This window comes from Dermacentor andersoni, chromosome 6 (assembly GCF_023375885.2).
Source record: "Dermacentor andersoni chromosome 6, qqDerAnde1_hic_scaffold, whole genome shotgun sequence".
Taxonomy (NCBI): domain Eukaryota; kingdom Metazoa; phylum Arthropoda; class Arachnida; order Ixodida; family Ixodidae; genus Dermacentor; species Dermacentor andersoni.
The window spans coordinates 97329775-97357619 of NC_092819.1; the positions used below are offsets into that span (position 1 = coordinate 97329775).

Consider the following 27845-nt stretch of genomic DNA (forward strand, 5'->3'; position numbering starts at 1 on the left):
TTCATGAGATAGAATTTGGTTTATTTCAAATACATATTTAACTGCCGATCTGTTCAGTGAACTAAAGTGACTTGGTCTTTTCCTCGGAGGATGTTTAGTTGACTCGGTTTGATCGGACGTCAGTGATGGCCTGGTCGACGAGAACTGAAAATGAAAAAGGAAAAAAATGTTTCAGAACTTTTTTTTTTGTTCAGCGCAACAATAGGCGTTGAAAGTATGCAGTTGAGAGCAGAGAGACGCAGCTATCATCAGCTGTGCGTGGATCAAATTTTGAATGTCCTGAAGTATTTTCCAATTATAGGCACTTTCAGATGTTACCTTAACTATTCATCGATGTAAAACAAGTGCGTTCCTACTCTTGACTGGGTGCCTTTTCATTCACTCCCCTTTAATTATTCATACTAATTCTTCATGTATACTCCTGGCTTACTGTGCTGGGTTGTTAACATCGTTGAAATATGTGAATTCAGGCTATTTTTTGTCGTGTACATGACATACGTGCACTAGTAGAGTAGAACACGTGCCCACTTCATACTGAATTAGCCTTATTGAGCCGTAACTGCCAAAAGAGGCTACGTTATGTAGGCAACGTCATGACGTACCTGGGCCGCGCTCGGTCTTGGCCACGACGTCGGTCTTGTGCACTTCGGTGTTTGTGTGGACTGGCACTGGCTGCGCAACAGGGTATGGGACTGGTTGAGGAATTGGCCGTTGGACTGGGTATGGCTGTGGGACTGGGTATGGTACTGGGTACGGGACGTCCTGTGGAACCGGGACTGGCACAGGCACGATGCGTTCGCGCAGGAGGCCATAGTAGACAGCTTGGACCATGGGGTGGCCAGTTAGGGGGTCAGAGGTTGTGCGGATGTCAACGGGGTGTGGTAGGAACTGTCCCCTGCGCTCCGCGGCTCCAAGACCGGGTGGTGGTGGGAATCGACCGAAGATGCCAAACGAACGGGGACCCAGGAGGTTCAGTGAGGTAGCTCCATAGAAAGAAGGATAGGCTCCTCTTCCGAAGAGGCTGGCAACACTACCATAGCCAAGGCCGGGGGAAGATCCGAACATTCCACCGAAAGATCCACCATAGCTTCCGGGGTAGGAACCATAAAGGCCACCTAGGGATCCACCATAGATTCCGGGGTAGGATCCGTAGAGACCACCCAGAGATCCGCCGAAGCTACCGGGGTAGGATCCGTAGAGGCCACCCAGAGATCCGCCGAAGCTGCCAGGGTAGGATCCGAAGAGGCCACCCAGAGATCCACCGAAGCTGCTGGGGTAGGATCCAAAGAGGCCACCCAGAGATCCGCCGAAGCGGCCGGGGTAGGAACCGAAGAGGCCACCCAGAGATCCGCCGAAGCTGCCGGGGTAGGATCCGAAGAGGCCACCCAGAGATCCGCCGAAGCTGCCGGGGTAGGATCCGAAGAGGCCACCCAGAGATCCTCCGAAGCGGCCGGGGTAGGAGCCGAACAGACCGCCGAGAGATCCACCGTAGATGCCGGGGTAGGAACCGTAGAGACCGCCTAGAGATCCGCCGAAGCTGCCGGGGTAGGATCCGAAGAGACCGCCTAGAGATCCGCCGAAGCTGCCTGGGTAGGAGCCGTAGAGTCTAGTCAGAGATCCACCAAAGCTGCCGGGGTAGGATCCGTATAAACCACCCAGAGATCCACCGAAGTATCCGGGCCAGCTTCCGTAGATTCCGCGGCCGAATCCACCAACGAAGCCAGGGTAAGAGCCAAAGTAACCGCCAAGAGAACCACCGAGAGAGCCCGGGTAGCCTCCCCAGTAGCTACCACCGAGCCCACCGAGGTATCCAGGGTAAGAACCAGAGAGACCGCCCAAAACTCCGCCAAAGGATCCGGGCCAGCTGCCGAAGGACCCGCCGGTGAGTCCACCTGTGAGGCCTCCGCCGATCGAAGAGGGGCCGACCACGGAACTGACCACACTCGGGCTGGAGCCGACACCAGTCAGGCCACCGGTGAGTGTAGTGACTGCGGGCAGAGAACTCAATGTAGCAGCGCGTACTGTTCCGGGAAGGGCAGCGCCGCCTGTGACGACTGACTTGATGCCGGCACCAAGGCAAGCTGGAATGGCTGAGGAGTAAGCGGCAAAAGAATTACATTAGTGTGCGCGGGATCGTATTACTGAAGTTAACGCCCACCGTACTTTTTGGAAATTGATTTAAGTAATTATTTGCGCTTACGTTGTGCAAGAGTACATATGAGCCCCTACCTGTACAAATAGCAGACGGCTTTTGCTCGTTGAAATTATATAAAAAAATAACGAGAAATCTTAAGACTATAGGCAATTATCAAAGTGAAAGTGGACATTAAAAATCATATGTTGCAATTAATAATGTACTCTACTACAGTGTTAAAGGTGTTTGTAGTCTTCAAATATTTACTGGATATCTGCCATCGCATGAGGTTTGCAAATGCGAGTACATTTCTTTTTTAGTCTTAAGCCTTTGCACTAGCCTTCAACATGTTCACATGTTGTCGCTGTCTTGAAAATTTTAAGCAAAGTGTCTGAAGTGTGCCATTATTTCAGATTTTGCATTACCGTACAAGAACTGTTCATAAAAGCATTTGATGAACATGCACCATGCGTACATTTTAGTAATACTTCATCGCTTTGCAATTGCACGCGGAGTTATGTTTACTGCCATTGACTGGAACTTCTTACGGCGCAGGAAGTTATAGTTTCCTAATTCACATTAGCGCAATAAAAATACAATACACAGAGAAGAGGACGGTACAGGCGTTAGTAAATGCAGTTCAATAAAATGTCTTTGCTGATGCCCATAAGTGCAACAAAAACAATACACGTAGCTGAGCAAACGGCGCCAGAGAGAAAGTTCCTTAAGTAGATTTTAAGAGTTCACTCTAAAACATGAAACAATAAAGAGTCCTTCCACCTGTAATGTGTGGTCACCAGAATAACTTATCGAATTCAAACGGCCCAAATGTCTCATTTATTAAGTTCCATATATAATGAGCGACAGGATTTGACGTCACTAAGGAAAGTGCAAACTATACACCCATAACGTTCTTCAAGAATAACCAGCACGCGCAAGCGAAAGGTACTCGACAGCTTTTTGTTTAGTCCACTGACTCCTTGATGAGGAATTATTTCGCGCGAACTATTTCAGCATGTTCCCTACTAGGAACATGCTGGGATGACGGCTAACCGCTGATGGCTGCTGCAAGGTTTCATCGTAAGAAGAAAAATTGTGTATGCCTAATACGCGCAGAGGGCTTACTCGCGAAAGGAAGCGCTGTCACATGTTACTGGCAGCAAGTTTTTGGGCTGGAAACTTTTTTTTTTTAATTAGAGCCTCGGTGACTGATCTCGCTCAGGCAGGGCATCTGACCGTTTAATGTGCCTTGTTAATTTCTTAAATTCGCTCAGGTTGTCATTTTATGCGTTATACATAATTAAATGAATTGCAGAGCCTTATACAGACATGGTGCTTGTCCATAAAGAAAGGTATGGTTGCGGGGGGGATCATATAAAGCGTAAGCTGTGGGGCTTAAAGAAAGAAAAGCGGCCACGTATAATCGCGCTGTTTTTTCTTCGCTATCCGTCGCTCTGAATCGAAAAATTGGAACGAAATTACATATTTCATTCTGAGCATTGAGCGAACTCGGCACGCCATTCGAGCATCGATGGCATCTCGACAGACTTAGGCTGGAAGAACCTTGCCTTGCACTTGCGTCACTATAGCATGGTTAGCGTTCGTGTCGCAGAATTATTCTGTTTAGTGGCGTCCTCACGTTCTCCCAGATGACAATTATATCGTCAAGGGGTCTTATTTACTCCTGTTCATTCCGTTGATTTCTTTGTTGGACTTCAGGGGTGAAGATCACGACATTTATATCAATCTTAAGCTAAGAGAGTGCATTTCTGTTTATAGCTAAGTGAATATGAGACTGCCTATGGCAGGGGCATACGCAACTTTAGAAACGTTAGATGTGCACAAAGCAGCGAAAATACGAGAACAAGAAAAGAAAGGCTGTCATAAAGAAAAGGTAGAACCATGAGAAAGAAGGTCTTGCTCACGCTTCCCTTATGGTTCTGAAAGACTTAATTGCGAGGGTTCAGTACACGTTCGGCTTGGCTATGGCGCTGCTTTAGGGGTCTGCATAGCCAGCGTAGTAAAACACCGTGAAAACACTTCGGTAACTTTAGCTCTTGAGGTCTTAGCGACTCTACATAGACGATTGCACGAAAGCGAAAGAAATTCATCGATAGACCGAGGCAGGAGCAGTTTGGCAAAAGAAACTTCTAGAAATTTTGGCGCGAGTGCTTGGCGAGATACTTAAAGTTGGATATCTGGGAATGGTGCCCGCTGTTCGTCCCAAAATGCTCCAGGCTCCTAGAGCTTGCGTAACGTTTGACTTAGCATTAGGGCTAAAGATCTCACGGGCGCAGTGTCTTGCACTAACAGCGACCAAAGCCGTCTTACCGAAGGATAGGAGTGCGACAGCACTGAAGAGCTTCATGTTTCCGCAGTTAGGCGACCTCCTGCAGGGATGTGTTTGTCTGTCGCCGGAGTAAGGTGCTCTCCAAAGGACCTAGCTGTGCCTTTTATATCCCCTGTCGTCGTATTTTTGAGGATGGGGCTGTCGTCGGTCGAGGGCAGGAAGTTAAGCTAGGCGCCACAAGGGCATTGTTTCTGTAACAATCCAGTGCTCTCGCGTAAGGCGTGCAGGCGAGAGAAAGAGAAAAGAACAACAAAGAAACAAGAAAACTGCCAATGTGATTTTCATGTAGCACTTTCGCATTGACCGCTTTTTTTTTCAGCTACCTTACTGGACGTTCCGATGGCAGCTCTATAACAAATTGTTCCCTGGCTTCGCACTGCGCCGTAGCTATTGTGCCGCAGAGAACATTCGTGGACCAAACAATACCACAAGAAGCAAATAATTTCTTTTTTGCACTTTTTCGCAACACGCTCCCACTTTGTTGGTTTCCGCACTGCTCGCGTCAGCAATTTTGCCTCTTTCGTACGAGTGGGCTGTAATCGATGGGGATGAAAGTGGTGCTTTGCGCACATGCGGGCTCCGGAATGAACTTTCTTTTTTCTTTTTTAATTTTCTCAGTGTCTAGAAAAAAAGAAAGAAAGAAGTACATTGATTCGCAAAGTACGCCAGTACACTTGGAATAGACTCTTACCCGTCATAAATAACGAATCTAACAACCGTAACAGAAACAAGCCGAATAATTCATGAGTGAGGCCATTTCAAGCAAAGATTGAACTGAGGCTTGATAGTGTCCATGAACCGTTTCAAATTCATTTATTGTCTGCAGAATGCAGTTCCGTGTCTGTGCGAGACGAAAATTCGATATGCAGATGTAAGTACGACTGTACAGACATGAAAGCATCAGTTCGCCTTGCGCCGAGCAATGAGAGATGAGTCCCTGCAAGGGTCTTGGATGACGCCTAATAAAACCCACGTGCTAAGGCGTCTTTTTTTTCGCTCACTGCCATTGTTGCTTCGTCGAGTTGAGCACAGCGTTTGCGACACATCATTAAACAGTTGATATTGCACACATTTAAGATTTATCGCGCTCAACATTAGGAAAAGAGACGAATGACGCAGTGCACGTGGCAGTAGTCGGAAACAAGTGTTTTTCAAGGAGAGAGAGAGAGAGGAAGAGAAATAAATAACTTTATTTAGAAAATATAGTGTTGTGGCCACTGGAGGGTTGGTCCTCAGTCCCGGACTCCAGTGACGATCGCCACACACCGGACCTGGTTGAGGAGGCTCAATTGCTGCCTAAGGCTCCCTAAAAGATAACTGCGCTAATTGCAGGCTCCCAATTTTCGTGTACGAGCCATTGTCCATCGTGAAATGGGCGTCGCTTATGGAGAAAAAAATAAACGCATTCGATCCAGTAGAGTATGTACACAGGCGTCAGATGCTGTTATGACGCTGGGCACCCCAAATGAATATTTGTACTTGTGAAACAGAGATCCATGATGCGAACCTGAGTGAAAAGACGTGGAGCACTCGAACGCTAGTGTCCCCGCAGTAAAATGGCTTTGTATCAAATATCTACTTAACTCTAAAGCATGATGGTTATCACAGGTAGTTATAATTTATTAAACTTTCTCACTGCCGCATTATATTTTGCTTCCCTGGTATCAACTTGCATTATTCTTCAGCTTTTCGCTTCCCGATTTCAAGAAATCGCAACTCTGCTTCTTTGCCGGAAAGCCTGCGATAAGAATATGTTTTTGGTACTTTGCACTTGCGTGCATTTTGCGGCACCTTGCGTGCATTCGAGGGCTTCTTTCACGCTCCAAAAAACGCTTTTATGTAGCACGTATTGAGCAACAGAAAGGTGTTTTCAGGAGCTTTTCATGCGGCTGTACAAATTTTTCCTTTACAATTTTCATCTAAACATATTTGAGAAATTGATTAACAAATTAAGACTAATTATGTAACTAGGCGGACTGCAAAAAAATATTTTAGTATCTCCAAGCGACGGCCAACAACAATACCTTGGTTTGGTCCAGCTATGTAGCATTAGCATACTTTTATACCTTGGTGCATGATAGTTGGGACACCCTGTATATTTACATATATTGTGTTTGTCCGTGGTGTTCACAGTGAAAATTAAAAAAAAAAACTTGAAATGAAAAAAAAGTATGTATGAGGCCGCTGACGCTGGTGCTTTAATGCGCTTGTCCTCCTATTGTCATGATTTGCAGAGAGAAAGCGAAAACATGAATTAACAGACGTACACGTCCGTGCCAACAAATATGTAGTAATCTTTTAGCCGCAATAAAATTTAGGAGAAAAGGTACAGGCAACTCAAAAGAAACATCACATGATGTGGGTAACAGAACACTCTAGTAATGACACTTTAAGGGGGGGGTAGTTCTTGCATCGCCGAGGGGGAGCTGTCCCCCCCCCCCCTCCTCCTGGAAAACTCCGGAAGCGGCTCGGGCCCCTTCACACCCCCGTAGTCCGCACCACCTATTACGGCATGCCTCATAATCAGATTGTGGTTCTGGCACGTGAAACACCGTAATTTAATTTTTTTGAGAAACAAACGACGAAACCCAGCTTACACAAGACCCAGACCCGTACACAAACCCAGACCCGTACACAAGAAAAGAGCAAAAGACAACCGCACACACTGGGACTAGCAACAGTTTAATGAAACACTTGGTTCGAAAAGAAAGAAAACCAACACGCGCATGCGCCATGTAATCCAAGGCAGTAATTAAAAACAAAACAAAACATAAAGGCCTTACACCGGTGAATGGCGCATTCTAAAGACGACATTTTTCCGATAAAGCAATTTCTTTGCATGATTGCGATACTGAAAGTGCACTCACGCACTGATTGTGACCGTGTTTTTGTATTTAGTAAGCTTGAATAACTTCCCTCTCGCATTTCGTGGCTACCCTACCAATAATTTGGGGGTCTTCATAAACAGGATGGCAAGAGCAACTTCGGCAGTGAGCGGGCAAGTTTGCCCCTCCACCTGACGTCACAGACGTTTCATGTTCTTTTAAGCGAACATTGACACAGCGTCCTGTTTGTCCGATGTACATTCTGCCACACGAAAACGGTATGCGATAAACAACATTGGTGGTGCAGTATGTGAATTTGGATACATGGCGAATAGTGCAGAAGCTCTTAGGTTTCCTTTTTTCAGTCCTGGCACAAAGTCTTGAAAGCCTACTTGGCGCCGAGAACACAACTTGTACACCGTGTCTAGTGGCAACTTTATTCACGTTGTATGAAAACTTGTGGATATAAGGAATGACTTCCACTCGCTTACGAACCTCTTTTTCACGCCACCTGTTTCTTTTTTCAACCTGCTTTACTTTGTTTCCGCTACCGCCTTTAAAATGTTATCAGCAACAGGTGGGACTGTACCTACAATGCTGGCTCAATACGTTAGTTACATCAGAACCTTTTGACGTCACATCTTCTGACTGTGTCGTGGACGTTTTTGCGTGATCAACGGCGTGTTGCAAACACAGCGCTCTCGGTAGACATTGAATAACTTTTCTATTTAGTGCCACATGCCAAATTGTTTGTAGCGGTTCGTGAACTTATTGAAGAAAATGGGGCAGTCCCGTTCCAGAGTACTTGTGGCGTCTCTGTTGACTCGTTCCTTCAGCTTTTAACCATGTACTTGTCATCGACGTTCATTGAATTTGATGAAACTTTGTATGTGCAAAAGAACGGAATTTGTATTGGGTCCAACGTGGCACCTGTATCATGCGAAATTTTTCTGTGTAAATTCGACAATGCTTTAAGTTGCTCGTTGGTTGACGATAAGATGGCAAAGGTGTTCAGGCATGTTGATGGTTTTTTAATTTTGTTAAACCTGAAGAACCCCGCGGACCTAGATAGGGCATCATGTGACATTTTTAACTCATTCAAGGCATGCAGCAAATCTATAAATTTCACCAAGGAACTGGCTTCAGAGCATGCGATAGGGTTTTCAGACTTGAAACTGACTTTTTCTAACACTGGACACGTTTGCTGGATGTATGCCCCCCGCACTAAGAAGCAACTTCTACCTTCTGAGTCATCACATTAAAAACTAGTGAAGCGAGGCATATTGGCACTGTGTTTAATTAATGCCCTCAAGAAAAGCTGCCACCATTCAATGCAGCAAAGTTTTGATGAGCAGATCCACCGTCTAAAGGCGGCTGGTTTCTTTGATAACATTTTAAAGGCGGTAGCCAAAACAAAATTGAACAGGTCGAAAAAAAAAAAAAAAACAGATGACAGGGTTCATGCACGTGGAAATGAGGATGGTAAGCGAGTGGAAGTTGTTCCTTATATCCACAAGCTTTCACACAACGTGACAAAAGTTGTCACTAGACACAGTGTACAAGTTGCGTTGTCGGCGCCATGTAGGCTTTCAAGACTTTGTGCCTGGATTGAAAACCGGAAACCTAAGAGCTTATGCGACATGTTTCCAAATTCACAGATTGCACCACCAATGTTGTTTATCGCATACCGTTGTCGTGTGGCAGAGTGTACATCGGACAGACAGGACGCTGTGTCAATGTTCGCTTAAAAGAACATGAAACGTCTGTGACGTCAGGTGGAGGGGCAAACTTGCCCGCTCACTGTCGAAGTTGCTCTTGGCATCCCGTTTATGAAACACCGGTGTCATTCACCGGTGTTTTTTGAAGGTTTTTATGTTTTTTTTAACGGCTGCCTTGGATTGTATGGCCCATGCGCGTCTCGATTTTCTTTTCGAACCAAGCGTTTCATTAAACTCTGTTGCTAGTCCCAGCGTGTGTGGTTGTCTTTTTCTCTCTTCTTGTGTAAACGTTTTCGAAGGCTTGGTTTTCGTCGTTTGTTCGTAAAGCTATGTACCAACAGGCCCAGCGCCAGACTCTTCTACGTTATGTTAATTTTTTTGTAATAACTTTAATGACGCAAAGAAGTTCATGCACATAAAAATAATGAATGATTTGACTTTGTCGTTATTCCCCATAGATCATTTGCACAAATATTTATCCCTATCGAACAAATTACTCAGCCACAGCACACATTTCCTTGGCATTCCTGTTTCAGGTAGGCACTGTTTGTGTCGTATTCGATGGAATGTGCTTGGCGACACCTTTTCCTTCAAAGCAAGTAACTTTGATGCTTACGTGCGCATCGTCGGTTGCCGGCCTGAAAAATAGCCGGCGGAGCTTTAAAGCTATTTTGACAGGTTGCACAAAACGTGCTAAAAAAGGCAACCGGCAGAAACAGTTGCTGCCATTTGTCTTGAAGATGTTGTTTCTCTATGGTATTACGGACTGATATTGATTCGTCTGAGTCACAAAAATTCTTAATGTGGTATCGCTATTCAGTATAAGTTATGGAATTTAGGAAAAATAAATGATGACGAGGCATATCTTCTACACAGCAGATAAGTAATCGAACATAGTGAACTTCTATTATGAATGCTGTACCTATAGGAATAGGTTTGCCGCGAAATGTTATTTCTATAAACAGTGAAGTCCTCTTTCACTGCAGACAGGGGGCGCATAAAGGAAAATGAATTCAATTGTAGAGGGTAACTGCAAAATCTTATGGCACTTACCCTCTGCATTCCATAGCGCAGTGGACAATGGGGAACAAAGTTACTTTTTTTTTTTTTGCGGGGAAATTGTTTTACGTCCGGCCAGCTGTATTGCTTTCAGATATGTTTTTTGTTATGGAGGAACATTTTCTGACATTTCCTAGTTCGGACGTTCGCTCAAACGGTGAAAAAAAAATAGATTATGGGGTTTTACGTTCTAAAAACCACGATATGATTATGAGGCACGCCGTAGTGGGGGACTACGGATTAATTTTGACCACCTTGGATTATTTAAACTGCACATAAATCTAAGTACACGGGTGTTTTTGCATTTCGCCTACATCGAAATGCGGCCGCCGTGGCCTGGATTTGACCCCGCGACTTCGTGCCTAGAAGAGTGCTATAAGTTCAATGCAAACAAGTAACACGTTGCCGGGCAAGCGCATTGTGCCAATGAGACCATTTATGACATTCGGTTGGGATGAGGCGACTCCTACATCGGTAAAGCGGGCTGCTACATCATTGAAAATTTTCGGGAGAACTGAAATTCGCTGTAGCCGGTAGCAAGCAAGAATCTAGCGCTACACTGCAAAAAATATTGCATCTGCTTACTTCAGTAAGGCTGTACATTATCAATATATGAAAGCCATCACACACTGGGCGTGTAATATAAGAAAGGTACAATATGCGCCAGCGTGTCCCCAGGAAACCAGCTTTATATAGAATAATAACTTCTTTTGCATTGTTATACAGGGCGTTTCACGTAACTTGTGCCAGGGATTTAAAAAAAAAAGTGGTTATCCGCTGCTGTATGAAACCAATGGCATATAGTTTGCCGTCATGTGGCACTCCTAAGAGTTTCTTTTATATTCTGCTTAATGAGTTGATTAACTAAATGAGTTATGCTGAATTTTTAATATTCAGTTTAGGGCCAAGTGCTTTTAGTTGTGTTGCAGAAGGGGTTCAGAAACGACCGATGCAATTTTTCGCGGCAACGTACAGGCGCCGACAAAAGTGGCATACTCCACGCAGCGGGAGCCGGAGCAGCGGCACACCACATTGCGACGCCATCTACATTGACACGAGTCAAGCGACATGCCTGCAGATAATAAAGGGCACTCATTGGCTGTCTCGATGCCAGATGCTGCCTATAGATGGCGATGCGATGCAGTTTGCCGTTGCTCCGGCTCCCGCTGCGTGGAGTATGCCACTTTTGTCGGCGCCTGTACATGCTGCATGGCGATATTTTTCGGCGTTTAAAGAAAGCCCGCGAAATAGAAAATAAAACGACGTGACTGCTCCCGTGCGCTATCGTATTGCAGCGCTCTCAACCGTGCGTTGAGCCTATCGCTTATCACGGACGACGGCGCTTCCTTTCCGTGTGCCACCGCCAGAGATGCTGACACACTGCGAAGCCGATGCCTAGAGTCGCGGCCGCTAACTTCGCCACGGGTTCTTTCGCACGAACAACGATTAAGAGCGCTGCAATAGAGGCTGCACTAGTGAATTTTCCGCAGGCTACATGTGGGAATATCTCGCACTGTAGTGCAAAGGGTTCCACTCAGGTCGCAGGTAAATTCGCTGCGAGAGGCAGCGCGCTAGCGTGATCTAAGCCCGTGATCAAGAAAACGGTGCCTGTGCTTCCCCCTCCCCCTTTTCTCGTGGGTGCCATGATCGAGACTGTCAAAGTAGCTAAGAGGGTGAGGAAGCGAAACTAAGGCTTTGGGTATGGGAATAGTAGCATAATGTGACTATGAGGGGCTCCTGGTGAAGCAGGACTCAGGTGTCCTGCCACTGATGCGGTAGTCTTTGTTGCGTCTCGGCTTGAGGCCAGCTTAGCTACTTTAAAGATGAAGGGAGAAATGGCTTGCCAGCCTGATGCTTGGTCTACAATGGAATGTCTAAGCTCGAGGACGCTACGGCGCCGATCAAAGCTGTCCTTCACGGGGGACATTCGGGCACTTACCGCCCCGCCAACTCGAGTACATGGGTGTACCAGAACATGACCATCCAGGTGACAGCAGCAGCGTGGGCCGTCACGCTCGATGGCAAGACTTCGGTCGGACGATGACCCAAGTTAAATGGGTACAGGATGTGGAGCTCTGGCTAACGGCAGGGCCTGGGTTGTGGCTCTGCAGGCCTGCGTGTGGTGCGGCGCCCAGTGTGAGCAAAGTGTCCTGGGAACGATGCCCGGCTCTGACTGAACCATGTAAGGTCCAGGGGATACCGTTTGGCAGCTCATATGCATCTTGAACATAATAAAGTTTTCGAGTCCAGTGCCTTAGCTCCGCCTTTTCATAAGGGGTTCTCATCTCGAAAGGGCGCCCTATAGACATTGAAATGTATTTTATTTTGCCGGTTACCTAATGGTAAAATAGGTAAAAGTGGGCTTCCCGGCCTGGTGTTCGACCATTTTACGGGGACCTGAATACTTAGGAATGACGTCCATATTTGGGGAATTGCCAGCATGGGACCTGTAGGCATCCTCTTAACCGCAGCGTTGGCCTGAGGTAAAGCATCCGCCTCCTATAAGGGTGATACTTGGTGTAAATCTCGGTACTGCCGGCAACCCACCCGTTTTAATAATGGATAGAGATGTTCCCAGTTACTTGTTGAGTTTTCACATCTCGAAAGAGGACCCTAAAAAGTCTACGAGGTCTCTAGGCAACTCTTGGCAAGCCGCACGCGGTTACCTAGATCATCAGCCGCAGCTGTGGGAGGCAGATGAGAGCTGTCGCCGTGTACCGCCAGGTATAATAGGTACAAGTGCACTATTGGCCCTGTGCTTGGTCAATACGAGACCTCAACGCTTGGAAAGGACACCAAATTGATGGAAAATCACCGGAGTAGTACCAGCAGTAATACTTTTTGAGTAGTTTGGGATCCGCCATGGTGGCTTAGCGGCTGTGATGGGTCACGGCTAAGCCCGAGGTCACAAATTCGAACATTTCGATGGGGGGCGAAATACAAAAATGCCCGTGTGCCGTGCATTGGGGGCTCTTTAAATATCCTATATCATTGGGGGCCCTTTAGATATCCTATATCATTGGGGGCCCTTTAAATATTTAAGTGGCCAAAATTAATCCGCAATCACCGACTACGGCGTGTCTCACAATCAAATTGTGGTTTTGGCACGTAATACCCCTGAATTTAACTCGAGTAGCTTGGAGTTTTGTTTATCTTGTTTCTTGCACAGTAAGCACAACGGTCTGTATGAACCACTTCCAAGCAACGCGCCGCTGGAAAGCCGGACGCCTCACCATGTGGTTCTTTGCGTCCGTCTTAAACCAATGGGCTTCCGGCAGTGGTGATGGACCACGCAATTTCCGCAGCCGGGCCTGGCGTCCAACCCACTGAACCTTGTCCTGTATCCTTAGTCCTTGTACGTGTTAATTTGCGCCGCTATTCATATAGCTTTACACCAAAACATCAGTAGCTTTAGTATAGGCGGCTACATAAGACGATTCGTTGTATGTCTGCCGTTTGCAGCGGCACAGGCGGCGGCATGGAAGATGATCGGATCCCTCTCCTGCCTCCGCGAGAATGAGAGAGGGCTGCGGCGATGAGAGATAAGGCGACGTGTCCTAGATAGCAGGCCTATGCACTCTGATTCATGACGCCATGGTACTTGGACCAAAATTTCCATCGCCAAGTCCGGCGTGACGAAAACGGGGACGTGAAAACCACCGCGGCTTACTTGGGAGCATCACCATTAGATATTGTGGCACTCAGGCAAGGTAGCATGACGTCATGGATCGAAGTGCAGCGGCCTTGTGTTATCTAGAAGGCGTTGAATAAGGGCCACCGAGAGCACTACGGCGTTGCTGTATCCCTTATGCAAGATATCACGTTTATGAAAACGCACGGAGTGTTGAAGGAACAAAAAAGAAAATTATTAAAATTTATCATTTTCTTAATTCAATTAAGAACTCCAGATAACTTCCCCTGTGAGGCCTTTGATGTCCTTACTAGTTGGGTTCTTATGGTATGACTACACACACACACGCACACACGCACACGCACACGCACACACACACACACGTATATATATATACATAGGTATAAAATACAATAAGTATTGTGCAAGTTCCCAACGGCACACCCTACCACACCACACCACGCCATACTGGACACTAGTCCATACGGACACAATTGCTTCCTGTCACAGTGACAGGAAACAATTGCGTCAACACGCGCGCGCACGCAGGCACACGCACATGCACTCACACAACGTAATGTATCACGCGAAAAATTTTTGTAGTGACTAGGGCTTTAAACAAATATTTCAAGTTCTTCCAAAAAATTCAGCATGTCGTGCTCTTGAACCATTCGGCCATATCATAGTTGCTCTTGGCTCGAATCGGGCATGGTACGTAGCTCCGACAGCCCCAACAAAATTATTTAGTGGCCCGAGTCCAGCATGGGCCTGAGTCAACATGACGTTGGGCGGCCCGAACCCGGCCTGCGGGCGAGGTCGCGTACTGGCTTTCGGTTCACCCCAAGCCCGTCCACACATCTAGTTCTGGCTGGTGGCTGCTGGCGGTTGGCTGTTGTCTCTCTGTGTGTGGAAGTCGGGCTACTGAATGTATGCCACTGACTGTATGGTACTGGGCATGTGCAGCTGGGTATATGAACATTCTGGGCACATCTCCCAGGATGAATATGTTCCACTGGTTAGGTACCCATATAGACAAGCATAAAAAGTTGCGACAAGTGAAGAAATTGGCAACAGAAGATTGAAGTTGTCTATAGGGAAGTGTAGTCGGCAACGAAAGCAGCCGACTGTGCAGATAGCATTGAAGGAAATTAAATGGGACCAGAGCATGCATAGAGAGAGGAGGGTTGCGCTGCATAGAAGCGAAGAAAGAGCGTAGAAGTGAATAAATTTCAGTAAACACAAAAGAAAGTTCCGCCTATATCCGATTCACACATAAATGTAGGATCCACAAACCTTTTAAACGGGACAATATTTTTGCGATGAGCAGAATTTTGTCTTATTCGTTATATGGTATCTATGGCATCCGATATATACGCCGAATCTGCGCATTGTGCAAGACCATGCACATATTGTCGAGCTATAAATATGTGTCGCAGTGTCCATGGCATTTGACTTATTCCTTCAGATTTCCGCTGGGTACTGATTTCGATCCACAGTTACGCTAGTGGGCAAAGTTTGTTGTTTTAGAGTGGAGCTGTTAAGGGGAGTTTCGCCGCAGTTTTTGTGCAGCTGTGGGCTGCGTATCAAATATCAACAACCACCAGCAACGCAACGTGCATTAGAGTTCTTCAATTGCTTATAAAATACAGGTATATCTTGTCTATATACCTTACTCGAATAGACAACTTCATGGCTTGGTTTCTTTAGCCAGTAATCCGTTTTTTTCTTGTCGCTCTGCGTTACCGGTTCCACGTTTGAAGTCAGCTACGACAGTGAACGCTAACGGTGCCATCCAGCAACGCAGCCTGCGAAGGAGCCCCAAAGTGGCTGTAGTGATCGCGAGGTTTTATTGTGGAATCAATCAAAAACCAGACCCCTGTACACTTCGGAAAATTGTCAGAACAGCTTCGCTCTGCTTGATGTATTAGTTGCTCAGGATGGCATACATTAGCGAAGAATTTTTACAGCGAAGCTATTAAGAGCTACTTTCCCCACTATCCTGTCCGCGTGTATGAAAAAAATCCCGAAGATAGTGCAATGCCGGGCCGACCCGCGACGGAGGTGAAGCAGGCGCTAAGCACTCCTCATACGTTGGCTGATCCTGAAGGTTGTGCAATGCCGGGCCGAACCACGGCTGAGGTGCAGTTCGCCATTAAGGGGCCCACATACACAGCTTCGCTGGTCATCCTTCGTCACAAACTGGAAGGGCACTGCTCTGTATGTTTATCGGCGCCCCGATAAGATGGCTACACACCACCAGTACAACTGCGCTCACACTGAGCTCGTGTCTGAGGCTCAAGTGTGGGCGTCGCTCGGGTGTCTGCGTGCCAAGTGAGAGACGCATTCCAACCATGGAAGGCGGCGCAGGACCAATTGTGATCCTGTACCTGTACGTGAATAAATAGTTGTACCCCAGTATAAAAGATACAATTGGCGACGAGCGTGTGGATCGTGGACGCAAAATCAGCCCGGTGAAGACACCAAATCCAGATGAAAACGGGCAAGTGGTTATGCTTCCACATAACAATACTGGAAATACGTGGCGTTCCCACGCAAACGCACAGATGTGGCGACGCTCAGCAAAGTGGGGCAATGCAGCAACAAAGAGTCCTGGCTCTCGTACACAGAACGGTTCCATGCGTTCTTTAGTGCAAACGGCATTGAAGAAGACAAAAAAATGAAGTGGATATTTTTGTCGAGTGTCGGATCCAGTACGTACGCCACCCTCCGCAGCTTGTTGGCACCGGCGAAGCCGAAAGAAGTACAAGGAACTAATGGTGACTTTGGACAGACACGTCAACCCGCCGCTGTCGGAAATACCCGATAGCTTTCGATTCAACACGCGAGCTCAACTTCAAAACGAAAGCGTCATGGTTTTCGTCGTCGAACTTTGGCATATTGCGGAAAACTTCAACTTGGGCAAAGCCCTCAAATAATCTGAGGAACCGCCTTGTGTGTGGAATACGAGACAAGACCATGCAGCCGAGCCTTTTAGTGGAAAAGAACCTTACCTTGGAAAAGACAATTGATATCGCGAAAACATCGGAAGCAGTGGAGCGAGACGCAAAGGAACTTCAGAAAGGTCTTGTAGAATTACCCATTTATCAAATGCAAAAAGACGCCACTAAGTACTTCAAGTACCACCATTTAAAGTGTCGTTCTGTATCAAGCGGACAGAAAAATCCAGGAATAAAACCAAAAGGGAAAGACAAGTTCGGATCCCAAGGAAAAATGAGACCCTGCATTTGCCGTGGAGGACATGACCACAAACCACCAGATTGCAAGCACATCAACACCAAGTGTTACAATTGTGGCAAGGTGGGACATCTGGCGAGCTGCCGTCTTTCCAACACTGACAAGGCAAGAAACCAGTCAAGTCAAGGTAACAGTCTCGAACCAGGTAACGATCCAACCGTGTACTTTCGGCATTCACTGGAAACGAATTGTGCTCTAGACCCCATCACAGTAACCTTCAAGGTGGATGGAGCATCGCTGGTGATGGACTTAGACTCTGGGTCACCGGTATCCATAATCTCGGAATACACAAACTCAACCAACGTTTGTTACCCCGACTAATGGCAACAGACGTCAAGCTAAAATGCATCCGTGAGGCCATCTTTGTGCTTGGTTCCCAACGTTTAGACGTATGTTTTTGCGAGACTACGAGTCAACGGACACTCTTGGTAGTTGGTTGCAAGAGCCCGAACTTGCGTGGCCGGGAATGGTTGTCGACATTCAACCTTCTACCAGGGCAGGTGAACACGACACAGCTGGTAGAAAATGCAACAGATTTCGTGAGGCAAAACATGCCGCGAGAACTTGAAGACATGTATAGGCCAGGTTGTGGAGCACTCAAGGGAACTCCAGTTCATGTAGAGCTTCGACCCTACGCTTAGCCACAGTACTACAGAGCACGCTGTGTATCTTATGCACTGCGAGAGAAAGTGGATCATGAACTTAAACGATTGGAAGACGAAGGAATCCATGGTTCTGTTGATCACCCAGTATGGGCCTCTCCCTTAGTGTCAGTGCTGAAAGCAGACAGAGAAAGCGTCAGGATTTGTGGAGACTACAAGTTGCGCGTGAATTCTACAGTGATTACATTCCAACCCAGTACCCGCTCGCAAAGATTGAAGACATTTTCGCGTCATTGCAAGGTGGAGTCAAGTTCATGAAGCTAGACTTCAAGGAAGCCTACAGTCAGGTGCCTGTGGATGAGGAGACAAGCAAATTCCTGGTCATTATTACACACACAGGTCCCTTCGCATACAACCGCTTAGCCTTTTGTGTGGCATCAGCTCCGGCACTCTTCCAAATAAGAATAGAATACAGCCTGCAAGGAATTCCAGAAACATCCGTCTACCTAGATGATGTCCTCGTGACTGGCAGGACTGATGTAGAACATCTGCAGGGTCTCCAAAAAATCCTAAATATGATCAAAGAATCAGGTATCAAGCTGAGACAAAAGTGCGGGTTCCTTAAACCATCACTTGTGTACTTGGGTTGTGAGATCAGTCCAGCTGCACTTCGGCTTGCTAAGAAGAACACAGAAGCCATCATCGAAGCACCAGAACTAAAATATGTAGTGGAACTAGAATCCTATATTGAACTCCTCTCGTACGACGGAAAGTTCCTACCCAACATGTCGACGCTACTAGCACTTTTGTATGCAATGTTATCGAAGAACACCCATTGGAGATATACAGGCGAAGAACGAGACGCCTTTATCAAGAGAAAACAAGGCATTATGGAAGCAGCGATTCTACGCCCACTACGATCCATCAAAGCATCTCGTACTAGCTTGTGATGCCTCACCCTATGGTGTAGGTGCAGTACTGCTGCCGCATCGGCAAGATGGGGTGGACTCACCACTGGCATTTGTATTTCGCACCCTCACACGAGGAGAACGAAACTATTCACAACTAGAAATGGAAGCTGTTGCCACAATATTTGGTGTCACACGCTTCGAAGACTATCGTATGTGCCATCGTTTTGTTCTAATGACTGGTCACAAACAATTGGTGGGGATCTTTCGAGTAGACAAGGCAATCCCAGCCATGACTGCATCAAGAATTAACACTGGGCTTTTACCCTTGGAGCTTACAACTTCAAAATCGAGCACCGTCCGGGACGCCTTAATGGGAATGCAGGTGCCATGAGCAGTCTACCGCTAAAGACGCTGTAATAAGATCCAGCATAACCATCAGAGCTGGTAAATTCAATCTACAACCTCGAAAAGCTGACAATATATCAGAGAAGCAACTGCAACATCTCACGAACAGTGGCCACAACCTAAGTCAGGTTTTACAATGGGTAAAGAACGGTTGGCTACATAGCATGCCAGACAAGTCGCTACAACCATTCTGGAACAGGCGTGATGAACTGAGTGGGCATCGGAATCTTCTACACGGGGGAAACTGCGTGATTGTGCCAGTTCCTACCCGCCAGCGTATCCTTAAGCTGCTTCATGAAGCTCACCAGGGTGCGGTCGTCATGAAAGGCATGTCAAGATCCCTTGTCTGGTGGCCTGACATGGATGCCAAAACAGAGCACTGCTCTCGACGGTGTCCAGAGTGCATTCAGGATTCTCCAATGCCACCTAAAGTAGAACCAGTGTCCTGGCCAGAACTGCAGGGATGCTGGGAGTGTTTGTACTTGGACTATGCTGGACGTTACTAGGGAAAAATGCTTCGTGTGGTAATTGATGCAAAGTCAAAGTGGCTAATTGTTCATTGTATCAAATGCCACTCCTGAGAAAACGGTGGCACACCTGCGTGAAATTTTTGCGAAGTTTGGGTTACCGAGGTGTATTGTCACAGAGAATGGAACATCATTTAATGGTCAGCCCTTCCAAGAATTTGTTGAAAGAAATGGAATCAAGCATCTGCGAACTGCTGGTTTCCATCCGGCATCAAATGGCTTGGCAGAACGAGTGGTCCGCACAGTGAACGACGGCCTCAAAAAGTTGGAAGGAGGAGACCTCAAGCTCCGGCTCGCTCAATGGCTGCTCATGTACCACTGAATGCCTCGTCCGAATGGAACGTCTCCAGCAGACCAGATGCTCAGTTATTCTATGAAGGCAAGGCTCGACCTTGTTATTCCCAAGAAGGGTGATGACAAGGCTATTACACACTCCCAGCAGTGGCCTAGTTCTAAGGAATGCAGACCACGATACAAGAAGGGCGATAAGGTACTTCGCAACTTTGGCAGAGGACCAAAATGGTGGCTTGGTGACATTGACGATACTAGCGGATGAACCATGGTAACAGTGTCAGCTCCACAGACACTTACCCCGCCACTATCGCCAAATCAAGCGACGTTCTACACGGGCTCGATATCAACTAGAACAACACCCTGCAGTCACAACAAGCTGTAACCACGCACCGAGTGACATGCCCGCCGTGGAGACTGGAGGGAGAGCGCAAATTTCAAGACGTCCCCCTCGAACTATCCGAAAGCCTACGATATATACATAGCCTGCTTTCATTAAGAAAGGAGGAGTGACTGCTGTGTATGTTTATCTGCCTCTCTATAAGATGACGCCACACCACCAGCGCACTGCGCTCCCGCTAAGCTCAAGTGCCCGGGGCTCGGGCGTCTGCGCTGCTTGGGTGTCCGAGCGTCAAGTGAGAGACGCATTCCAACCATGGAAGCCTGCGCACGGCCGATCGTGGTTGTGTACCTACACTCTTAGGCAAAGTTACACCCTTTGGCTTGCCCCTTCTGCCACGCAACAATAATCGTTATCTGCCTTGATGCGTTTCCTTTCTTTAACGCTGCGAGCCCGGTACTTTCCAGTAACGAACGGCACGCGCGTTATCAGCATAGAACAGTTTACACCCTTTGGAGTGCCCCTCCTGATAACGCGCGTGCCGTTCGTTACTGGAAAGTTCCGGGCTCGCAGCGTTAAATAAAGGAAACGCATCAAGGCAGATAACGATTATTGTTGTGTGGCAGAAGGGGCAAGCCAAAGGGTGTAACTTTGCCTAAGAGTGTATGGGCGAATAAATAGTTCTATCCCAGTATAAAGGATGCAAGAGGCGCTGAGTTTCTTCTTTGCCATGTGGCGAGGGCGAAGATGGCTGATGAGGAGGACTAGGATTAACGGCGTGACGACCGCGGCGTACCGCAAGAACGAACAGTTTTGAGCTTTGAAATTCAGCCACAGTAAACCTATTCTTCACGGATGTACAGGTGCGACTCCAGTCATTCATTCGAATGTGCGCGGAACTGCCATGCGCGTATATAATGGCCCACGGTTTCCTTGCGAGACATTGCTGTGCGATTGCTGTGAGTTATTGAAGATGTGGCTTCTGAACAAAAATGAATCTTTGGCCAAGCAGCAGTGTTGCTGAGACCGTCCGTCCCACCAAGTGGCGGATATTTTGTTTGCTGTTGCTATGAATGAGTAAATAAGTGTAAAGAAGGAATAGAAGTCTACTATACTTTTGTTATAGTGACTTTCGTGCTCATGCAATTCTCCCATTACTATTTAGGGCTTCGTGTATGACCCCGCGGCCAACAGTAACTGCGATGGTGTCACGTTGACAACATGGTGTTTCATAGCTTACCGAACAGGAAGAGTGCCCTTTCTGTACACGTTTTATCTTTTCTATCAGTTAGGAAATTTCTCGCACGGCCGACTAAAAGAAGACAAGAGACCCGCTGTGCACAGTTCTTAACAGATTGATGTAGTAGTGTGCGATCCTCATGTCCATAAATCTTGAAAATTGCTTGTTGGCCAAGTTCTTGTGCTTCACCCCACTGCGCCAGCGTAACTCAATGGGCAGCATATTCAGAACTTATATTTGAGCACTTTTCCAGTGTTTCAAGAAGTTTTTCCTAGCATTGCCGAGAGGTTACTTCCTCGCAATACCACACGCGTTTACGACATTTAGACGGCACTTTGTACTGCGTTATACGAGTATTTTCGTCAGGACCAATACACTTCTGCAACGTAGCATTAAGTACCGGCTAAGTGCCATAAATGCGCATTTTAATAAGTAGGAGTACCTTTTCAACATTACTATTTGAAGCTTGTGGAAACTCGCCAGATATTTTGAAATACGTATCTATTTTATGGAAACGCTGCCTATTAGGTAACGCTGGCTTATTGCAGCGAAGTTGAACTGATTGCCAAGGAAAATGTCATAAATTCCTGGGTATGGAAAAAAAAACGCACCCATACGCACAAAAAAAAAAAACAATAACAACCCCGGTGATGTTACCGGATAGAGTGATTCATCAAGGCTGGCATGAGACTATACAGTAGGCCTGTCATTTGGCCGCCCCTTCGCGGACATATCTTCTCCTAAACACGGCAGCTAACTTAACATTTCATTTTACTGTATTTTGACGCGCAGCTTTGGGGTCTAAGTAGGAACGTGGACCCTACTTGGAAGGCCACTCAGAGGTGCAAAGTGGTACCATGGTAACACAGGCCTTGGAGAACCCGAACTGGAGTCGGAGCAGGCAGAACCACAGAAATGTTATCCAGCAGTAAGTGGCCAAGACATTTACGATAACTTCCGCCACATTTCCTTACCGTTATTTGCGCAGAGCTAGAAAGAAAAATACGAATGGGACAGAGTCAAAGGAACACCGTGCTCAACTGTTCAGGTCCCTCGACATACAGGGTGTTTCAGCGAACACTTTCAAAAATCTTTAAAAGGTGCCTGTGGCAGATATCACAATTCTAGTTCATGAACTGGTTTACTCGAAGCGGCGGACAATACTTACACAAAAATCGAGATGCAAAATCGTCTAATCAATAACAATTCACTAATTACGTTTCTAACTAATTACATTATGGCCCATATTGCAATTTACAAATTGTGGCCGTGGAGTTCGCAAGGCGGATCCACTTGGAACGAATTTTCGAGGTGACACTAGTTTCAACATATAAATTCCCGAACTTCGCGGAGAAATGCATTGGTGTTCCAGTTAATTTGTTAAAAAAAACGTCATTTCATGCTCTGAAGCACTCAAGGAACTGGAACTCCTATGCATTTCAATTCAATTCTTTTTCAATTCAATTCTTTATTTGCAGACGTAGAACATGCAGAAATACCAAAACTGGTTGGACCCATAGCCACATGCTAGTTGCGGGTCCAATGAAAAATCAATAACTGTTGCAAGTACAAAGCAAGATGCATCACGTGCATACACGTATTTGTCGCATACCATTAAATTGCACGAGCGTACATAATGAAATGCGAAACAGTGAAAACCATGTTATACTATTAAACATTTTTAAGCAAAAACATAATACACTAGTTAGGTGGATTGCAGGCAAGTTCCTGCATTGTTATGAACATACATTATTAATTTCGACAAAATTGAAACACTAGTTAGATATGTTCAGCAGGTTTCAGCGAGTTAACTAAAGAAAAGAAAGGACATCATGATTGTTCACATTGAAAAGCACTATTGAGGCTAAGCAAGTATTCCTTAAGCATGGATGAAAAATTACGCGCTTGTTTTATGTGCACCGCAAAGTTCAAGAATTTGTATCTCGAAACTGGTGTCGTCCTGAGAATTCGTTCCAAGGAGATACGCCTTGCGAAGTCCACTGCTAGAATTTGTAAATTGCAATATGGGTCATACGATATCTGGCTAAAAAGTTAATTACTGGATTCTTGTTAAATAGCGGATTTTGCATATCAATTTTTTGTGCAAGTAGTGTCCGCCGCTTCGAGTAGAGCGGCTCATAAACTAGAATTGAGCTATCTCCCACAGGCAACCCTTAAAAAATTTTGAGTGTTCGCTGAAACACCCTGTATATGTCGCTTCAAAAACGAAGTACCGAGTTCGTTTGGGACGAAAACAAAACGTGGGCATTGCTTCAAAAGAATGCAACCCTGCTTTGTGGCAGGCAAATCCAGTGGTTATGTTTTGCGTTTTCGTTATGTTTTACAGTATGAACTCGCTAGTCAGTGATGCTGGGGTAGAGAAATGAAAAACAATATTGATTGGTAACGCGAAAAAAATATTTTTTGTAGTTCAGAGTTAGCTTGCAAACACGCTAGCGCTAATTACACCGAGAGCAGCACCAGAAGTCGCAGCTACTTCATTCGGATGTCCTGAATTTACACTGCGTGACAGATATTTTGTAATTATGCTAAGAATATATAGTTCATTCATCTACCCACCGTAGTTGCTTAGCGGCTTTGCAGTTGCGCTACTAAGTCCGCCAGGGTGGTCGCATTTTAATGGGGCGACATGCAAGAACGTCCATGTACTGTGCATTGTGTGCACAATAAAGAACCCTAGGTGGTCAAAACTAATCCACAGATCCCCACTACGACGTGCCTCATAATACTATCGTGGTTTTGGCACGCAAGACCCCAGAATTTAATTCAATTATATTGTTTAGTAAAAATCAAGCAAGCAGTCAGGTAAAATGATTCCCTAATTGATTAATGTTCATGGGTGGGAAAGCTACTGAGACCACATCGCTTCGGAAAAATGATTATACATTTTTCGCCATACTATTAGGCTTGTTGACCAGCGTGTGATTGTGTTAAGAAAGGGTTTAAAGAGAAAATATTGTTTGTACATGGGTCATGCTCAAGCTACTTCGGTAATAGATCATGTAAGGTAAAATATTCTCTGGTGAGTATGTAGAAGTGCTAGAAAGTCATGGTTTTATTACTTTTTGTGGTAAACTTGCGAAAAGGATGTATCTGCTGCTCTTGACCTTGCAAGGGCCGCAATGCCTCTAGTCACTTGAATGAAGGCAACAAGAACGTACTTTGAGAGACTAAATTCAAGCAGATATAATTTTATTTTAGATACATTTTCTTCAAGTGACTGTGTTGACTAATCTGAAGAAATATTGTCTTGGGTTTGGAAACGCTTAAAGTCGGACGTGTTCCTGTACTTGGTTGGTGATTTCGGGTGCGCGCTGGTGTACCACTGTAAGTAAATTGAAAACAAGAAAAACAAGTTAGTACGCCATCCTTATACTGTGTGTCAAATGAAGTAAAGCGACAGGACATGCAGCGACAGCATCAAGGGAGACTAACGGCAAGAGAAATAAAATCAGTAAAGTTGCTCCTGGTACAATTCAGAGGTAAGACAAAAAATACACAGAATTTTTTAGTACTGATCCGATGTGGTTAGATCTTAGATGTGTAACATTACCTAAATACTGTGCGCCAGCATTTATGGCTAGAGAAACGCAGATGTTACACAGCGCGTGACACGTACAAGCTTATACGCATGCCAGTAGAACCTTCACAGTAAATCTTTGTCTGTCAATTATGTAGTATTATACAGCGTTAATCATTTTAGCCGGCCACCTCTTTTTATTACCAGTTGCTACATTCAATTCTTTTTCCGGGGTGCTTGAGATTTCAGCAAAGAATATAGGACCACATTTAGCGGCTTTCGACAACAAGTGAGAACTGGGACCCATGTGTTAACGAGCTGGCGAAAGCAAAGGCGAGGTTAAAGGGGAAAGTATTCGTTGTTAGAGCGTCGTATTTAGAGGAGTCTCAAACGATTTTAATATCACAGCGTTGTTTTGGCACGAGGCATCAGGTATAAAGGCAAGGAGTCTTGTAACGAGCTGTCTAGCGTGTGTTATAACGTACCTGCGGTTGTGACGGGCTCGATGACTGCGGTGTTGGTCACTTCAGTGACGGTGTGGATTGGTTCTGGTTTCGGCACTGGGACTGGGAATGGTTGTGGGACTGGCACGTCAACTGGGAATGGCTGTGGGACCGGGACTGGGCGTGGAACTGGGACTGGACGTGGGACTGGGTAGGGGGCCGGCACCAGGCGCTGGCGCACTACACCAATGTAGACACCCTCGGAAAGGGGAAGGCGGGAGGTGGGCTCAGTGATGAGGCGGAGGTCGCCGGGAAATTTCCTGGGGGCTCCAAGTCCAGCAGAAAATGAGCCGAAGCCTCCGAAGGGGCTTCCAAAGCTGCCAAATCCGCTGAGTGGGCTTCCAAAGCCGAAGCTACCGATGGAGCTGAGACCTCCAAGTGGGCTGCCGAGGCCTCCGAGCAATCCTCCGTAGCTGGAACCAAAGAGACCAGGGTAGCCGAAACCACTCAGACCGCCCAGACCGAGCAGACGAGTGCTGCCCAGTCCACCGCCGTAAAGGCCAGAAAGACCAGAGCCCAGCAGTCCACCGCCGTAAAGGCCAGAAAGACCAGAGCCCAGGAGGCCACCGCCGTAGAGGCCAGAAAGACCAGAGCCAAAACCTCCGCCGTAGAGGCCAGAAAGACCATAGCCTAGACCGCCGCCGTAGAGGCCAGAGCCGAGAAGGCCACCTCCGTAGAGGCCAGAGCCGAAGCCTCCGCCATAGAGACCGCCGAAGCCAGAGCCGTAGAGACCAGAGCGGAAAAGGCCGAAAGCCTCAGCGTGGATGCCTGCAGTATGGTGACAAAACATAAAAAGGGTTTATTTGCTACGGTACTGGGCCACATAAGGTTAAAGAAATGCGAGTGGACGTTTTGAAATTAACAAGATCAATATACGCTCTACCTTGAAAGGTAGGCAATAGACTAGCAACAGCTGCTATTGGGGTAACATCGACACTTAGGTAACATTGCCTTTCGAATCCCTGTCGCTGTCCGCAAGTATCTTTCACGTGCGTATCACACCTAATAATTATTAATGATAGCAATTGAGGAATTAAACCTTATTTTACTCTTGTCTAGAAACCTCGGTAAGTCCATGTGGAAGCGATGTATTACGGAGTCTGCCTTTCATTCAGTTTCCAGCCTTTCCACGCGCACTCAGCTTAACAACGATACATGTAGACTGATTTTGTTTAATGTTAAACAGTCTGTGCTAATTTCGTGAAGTTAAATCGTTTCATTCCATAACGGAACAAAACCTAGCTATAGAATATTCAAAGCCATTGTAGTTATATAGAACTAAGAACCTAGATCGCACTTTCACTTCCGTTAGTATTTGCTTTGATAAGATGCAATGCTTGTACTAATGTCTACGTTACAGATACGCATGCTGCAAGTATTTCTTAGCCTTACATTTTTTGCTTTCTTTCTGGTTACACTGACAGTTGTGTCAAATGCGAAGATTATCTGCGGGTATGAACTGCCAGTCCTGCTTATGTGCAGGTTCCTCTAAGAAAGGACGACGACACGTCGAAAATTTTACTGACGCTGAATGAGTGCCAAAGACACCAAGTTATATAAAAAACACATGCTAATGTTAAAGTCATTGCGGCATTGTGATAATTGAAGTGGTACTAATTGTGCCTCAGCAAATTATGACAGCATACGTAGTGTCGGTGTGAATAGTTTTCAGTTTGGATATCAGCGACGTGACTTGAACATGCACACCAGGACAATGTCCGAGTCCGAATTATTAAGGAGTTCTGAGCCGATGGCGCTGAATGTGCACTGACATTTTGCGTGCATGGATATGTGCCTAACGGATTCTTCTCACATACCGGTCTGCCATACGGACTACACTAAAATAGATAAGTCTTAAGTGCACTGACAGACTTTCTGATCACGGCAAGGTCAGAATTCTTTAAGTGCAGCTTGCCCGTGTAGTAAACGTTTTAAAAACTACCTTGCTCTTCAAATTGGCTTTTAAACAGTCAATATGATTTCAATTAGTTAAACACGCAGCTAAAATTATGCTCATCTGACCAGCCCAGGTAGTGCTTTTCCAACGCCGGGGCCATGACGGGGATTTGCGGAAAAGAATTGCCTGCTTAATCGTCTCGGTTGCAGTTCATAATTCGACGTGTTCAGTAAGATCAGTGAAAAAATTACGCGCGATTTCTATAGAAGCTGTATTACTTTATAAAGATTTAGAGTGAAATATGCTGAATTATTGAACTGCACACAATAACGTTTGCTTCACAGGATCTTCTGAGCGTTCAGGGCAGGCGGAAGATAATTGCAGCTTGCGGGCATTACGCAAAAGCAAAAGTCGGCGTCGAGTGCACCCGCTTTGGAAAAATTGGGCTTAGGGCTTTTGCGGAGCTACCGAAGGAGCGACGGGAGTAAACTCGGCAGAATTACCCAGGGAGATGAGGGCGACAGCGACGAAGAGCTTCATGGTTGCTTTGGCGATGCGACCTCCGGCCGGTGTATGTTTCTGCTGCCGCTCGGGAAAGGTGGTTTGTCAAGAGCGC

At 46.2% G+C, this 27845-nt stretch overlaps 1 protein-coding gene across 1 annotated transcript; it reads right to left on the minus strand.

Annotated features, from left to right (window-relative positions):
- Positions 1-27845, minus strand: LOC126523017 (uncharacterized). The gene is made up of 6 exons (XM_055066666.2): positions 27733-27845; positions 25315-26100; positions 24600-24634; positions 4466-4574; positions 603-2090; positions 1-144 (listed from the first exon to the last, which is right to left on the minus strand). The coding sequence occupies exons 1-6, from the start codon at positions 27767-27769 to the stop codon at positions 95-97; spliced, it is 2505 nt and encodes an 834-aa protein (XP_054922641.1). The 5' UTR covers positions 27770-27845; the 3' UTR covers positions 1-94.

Bases quoted from the DNA above. Each gene is read 5' to 3' on its own strand.
- LOC126523017 (XM_055066666.2), bottom strand. From the start codon at position 27,769: ATGAAGCTCTTCGTCGCTGTCGCCCTCATCTCCCTGG. The intron at 4,575-24,599 runs GTACAGGAACAC...AGGCACAGCTAG, and splicing joins CACCCGAAATCACCAACCAA to GTCCTTTGGAGAGCACCTTA. The intron at 145-602 runs GTACGTCATGAC...TTTCATTTTCAG, and splicing joins CAAGACCGAGCGCGGCCCAG to TTCTCGTCGACCAGGCCATC.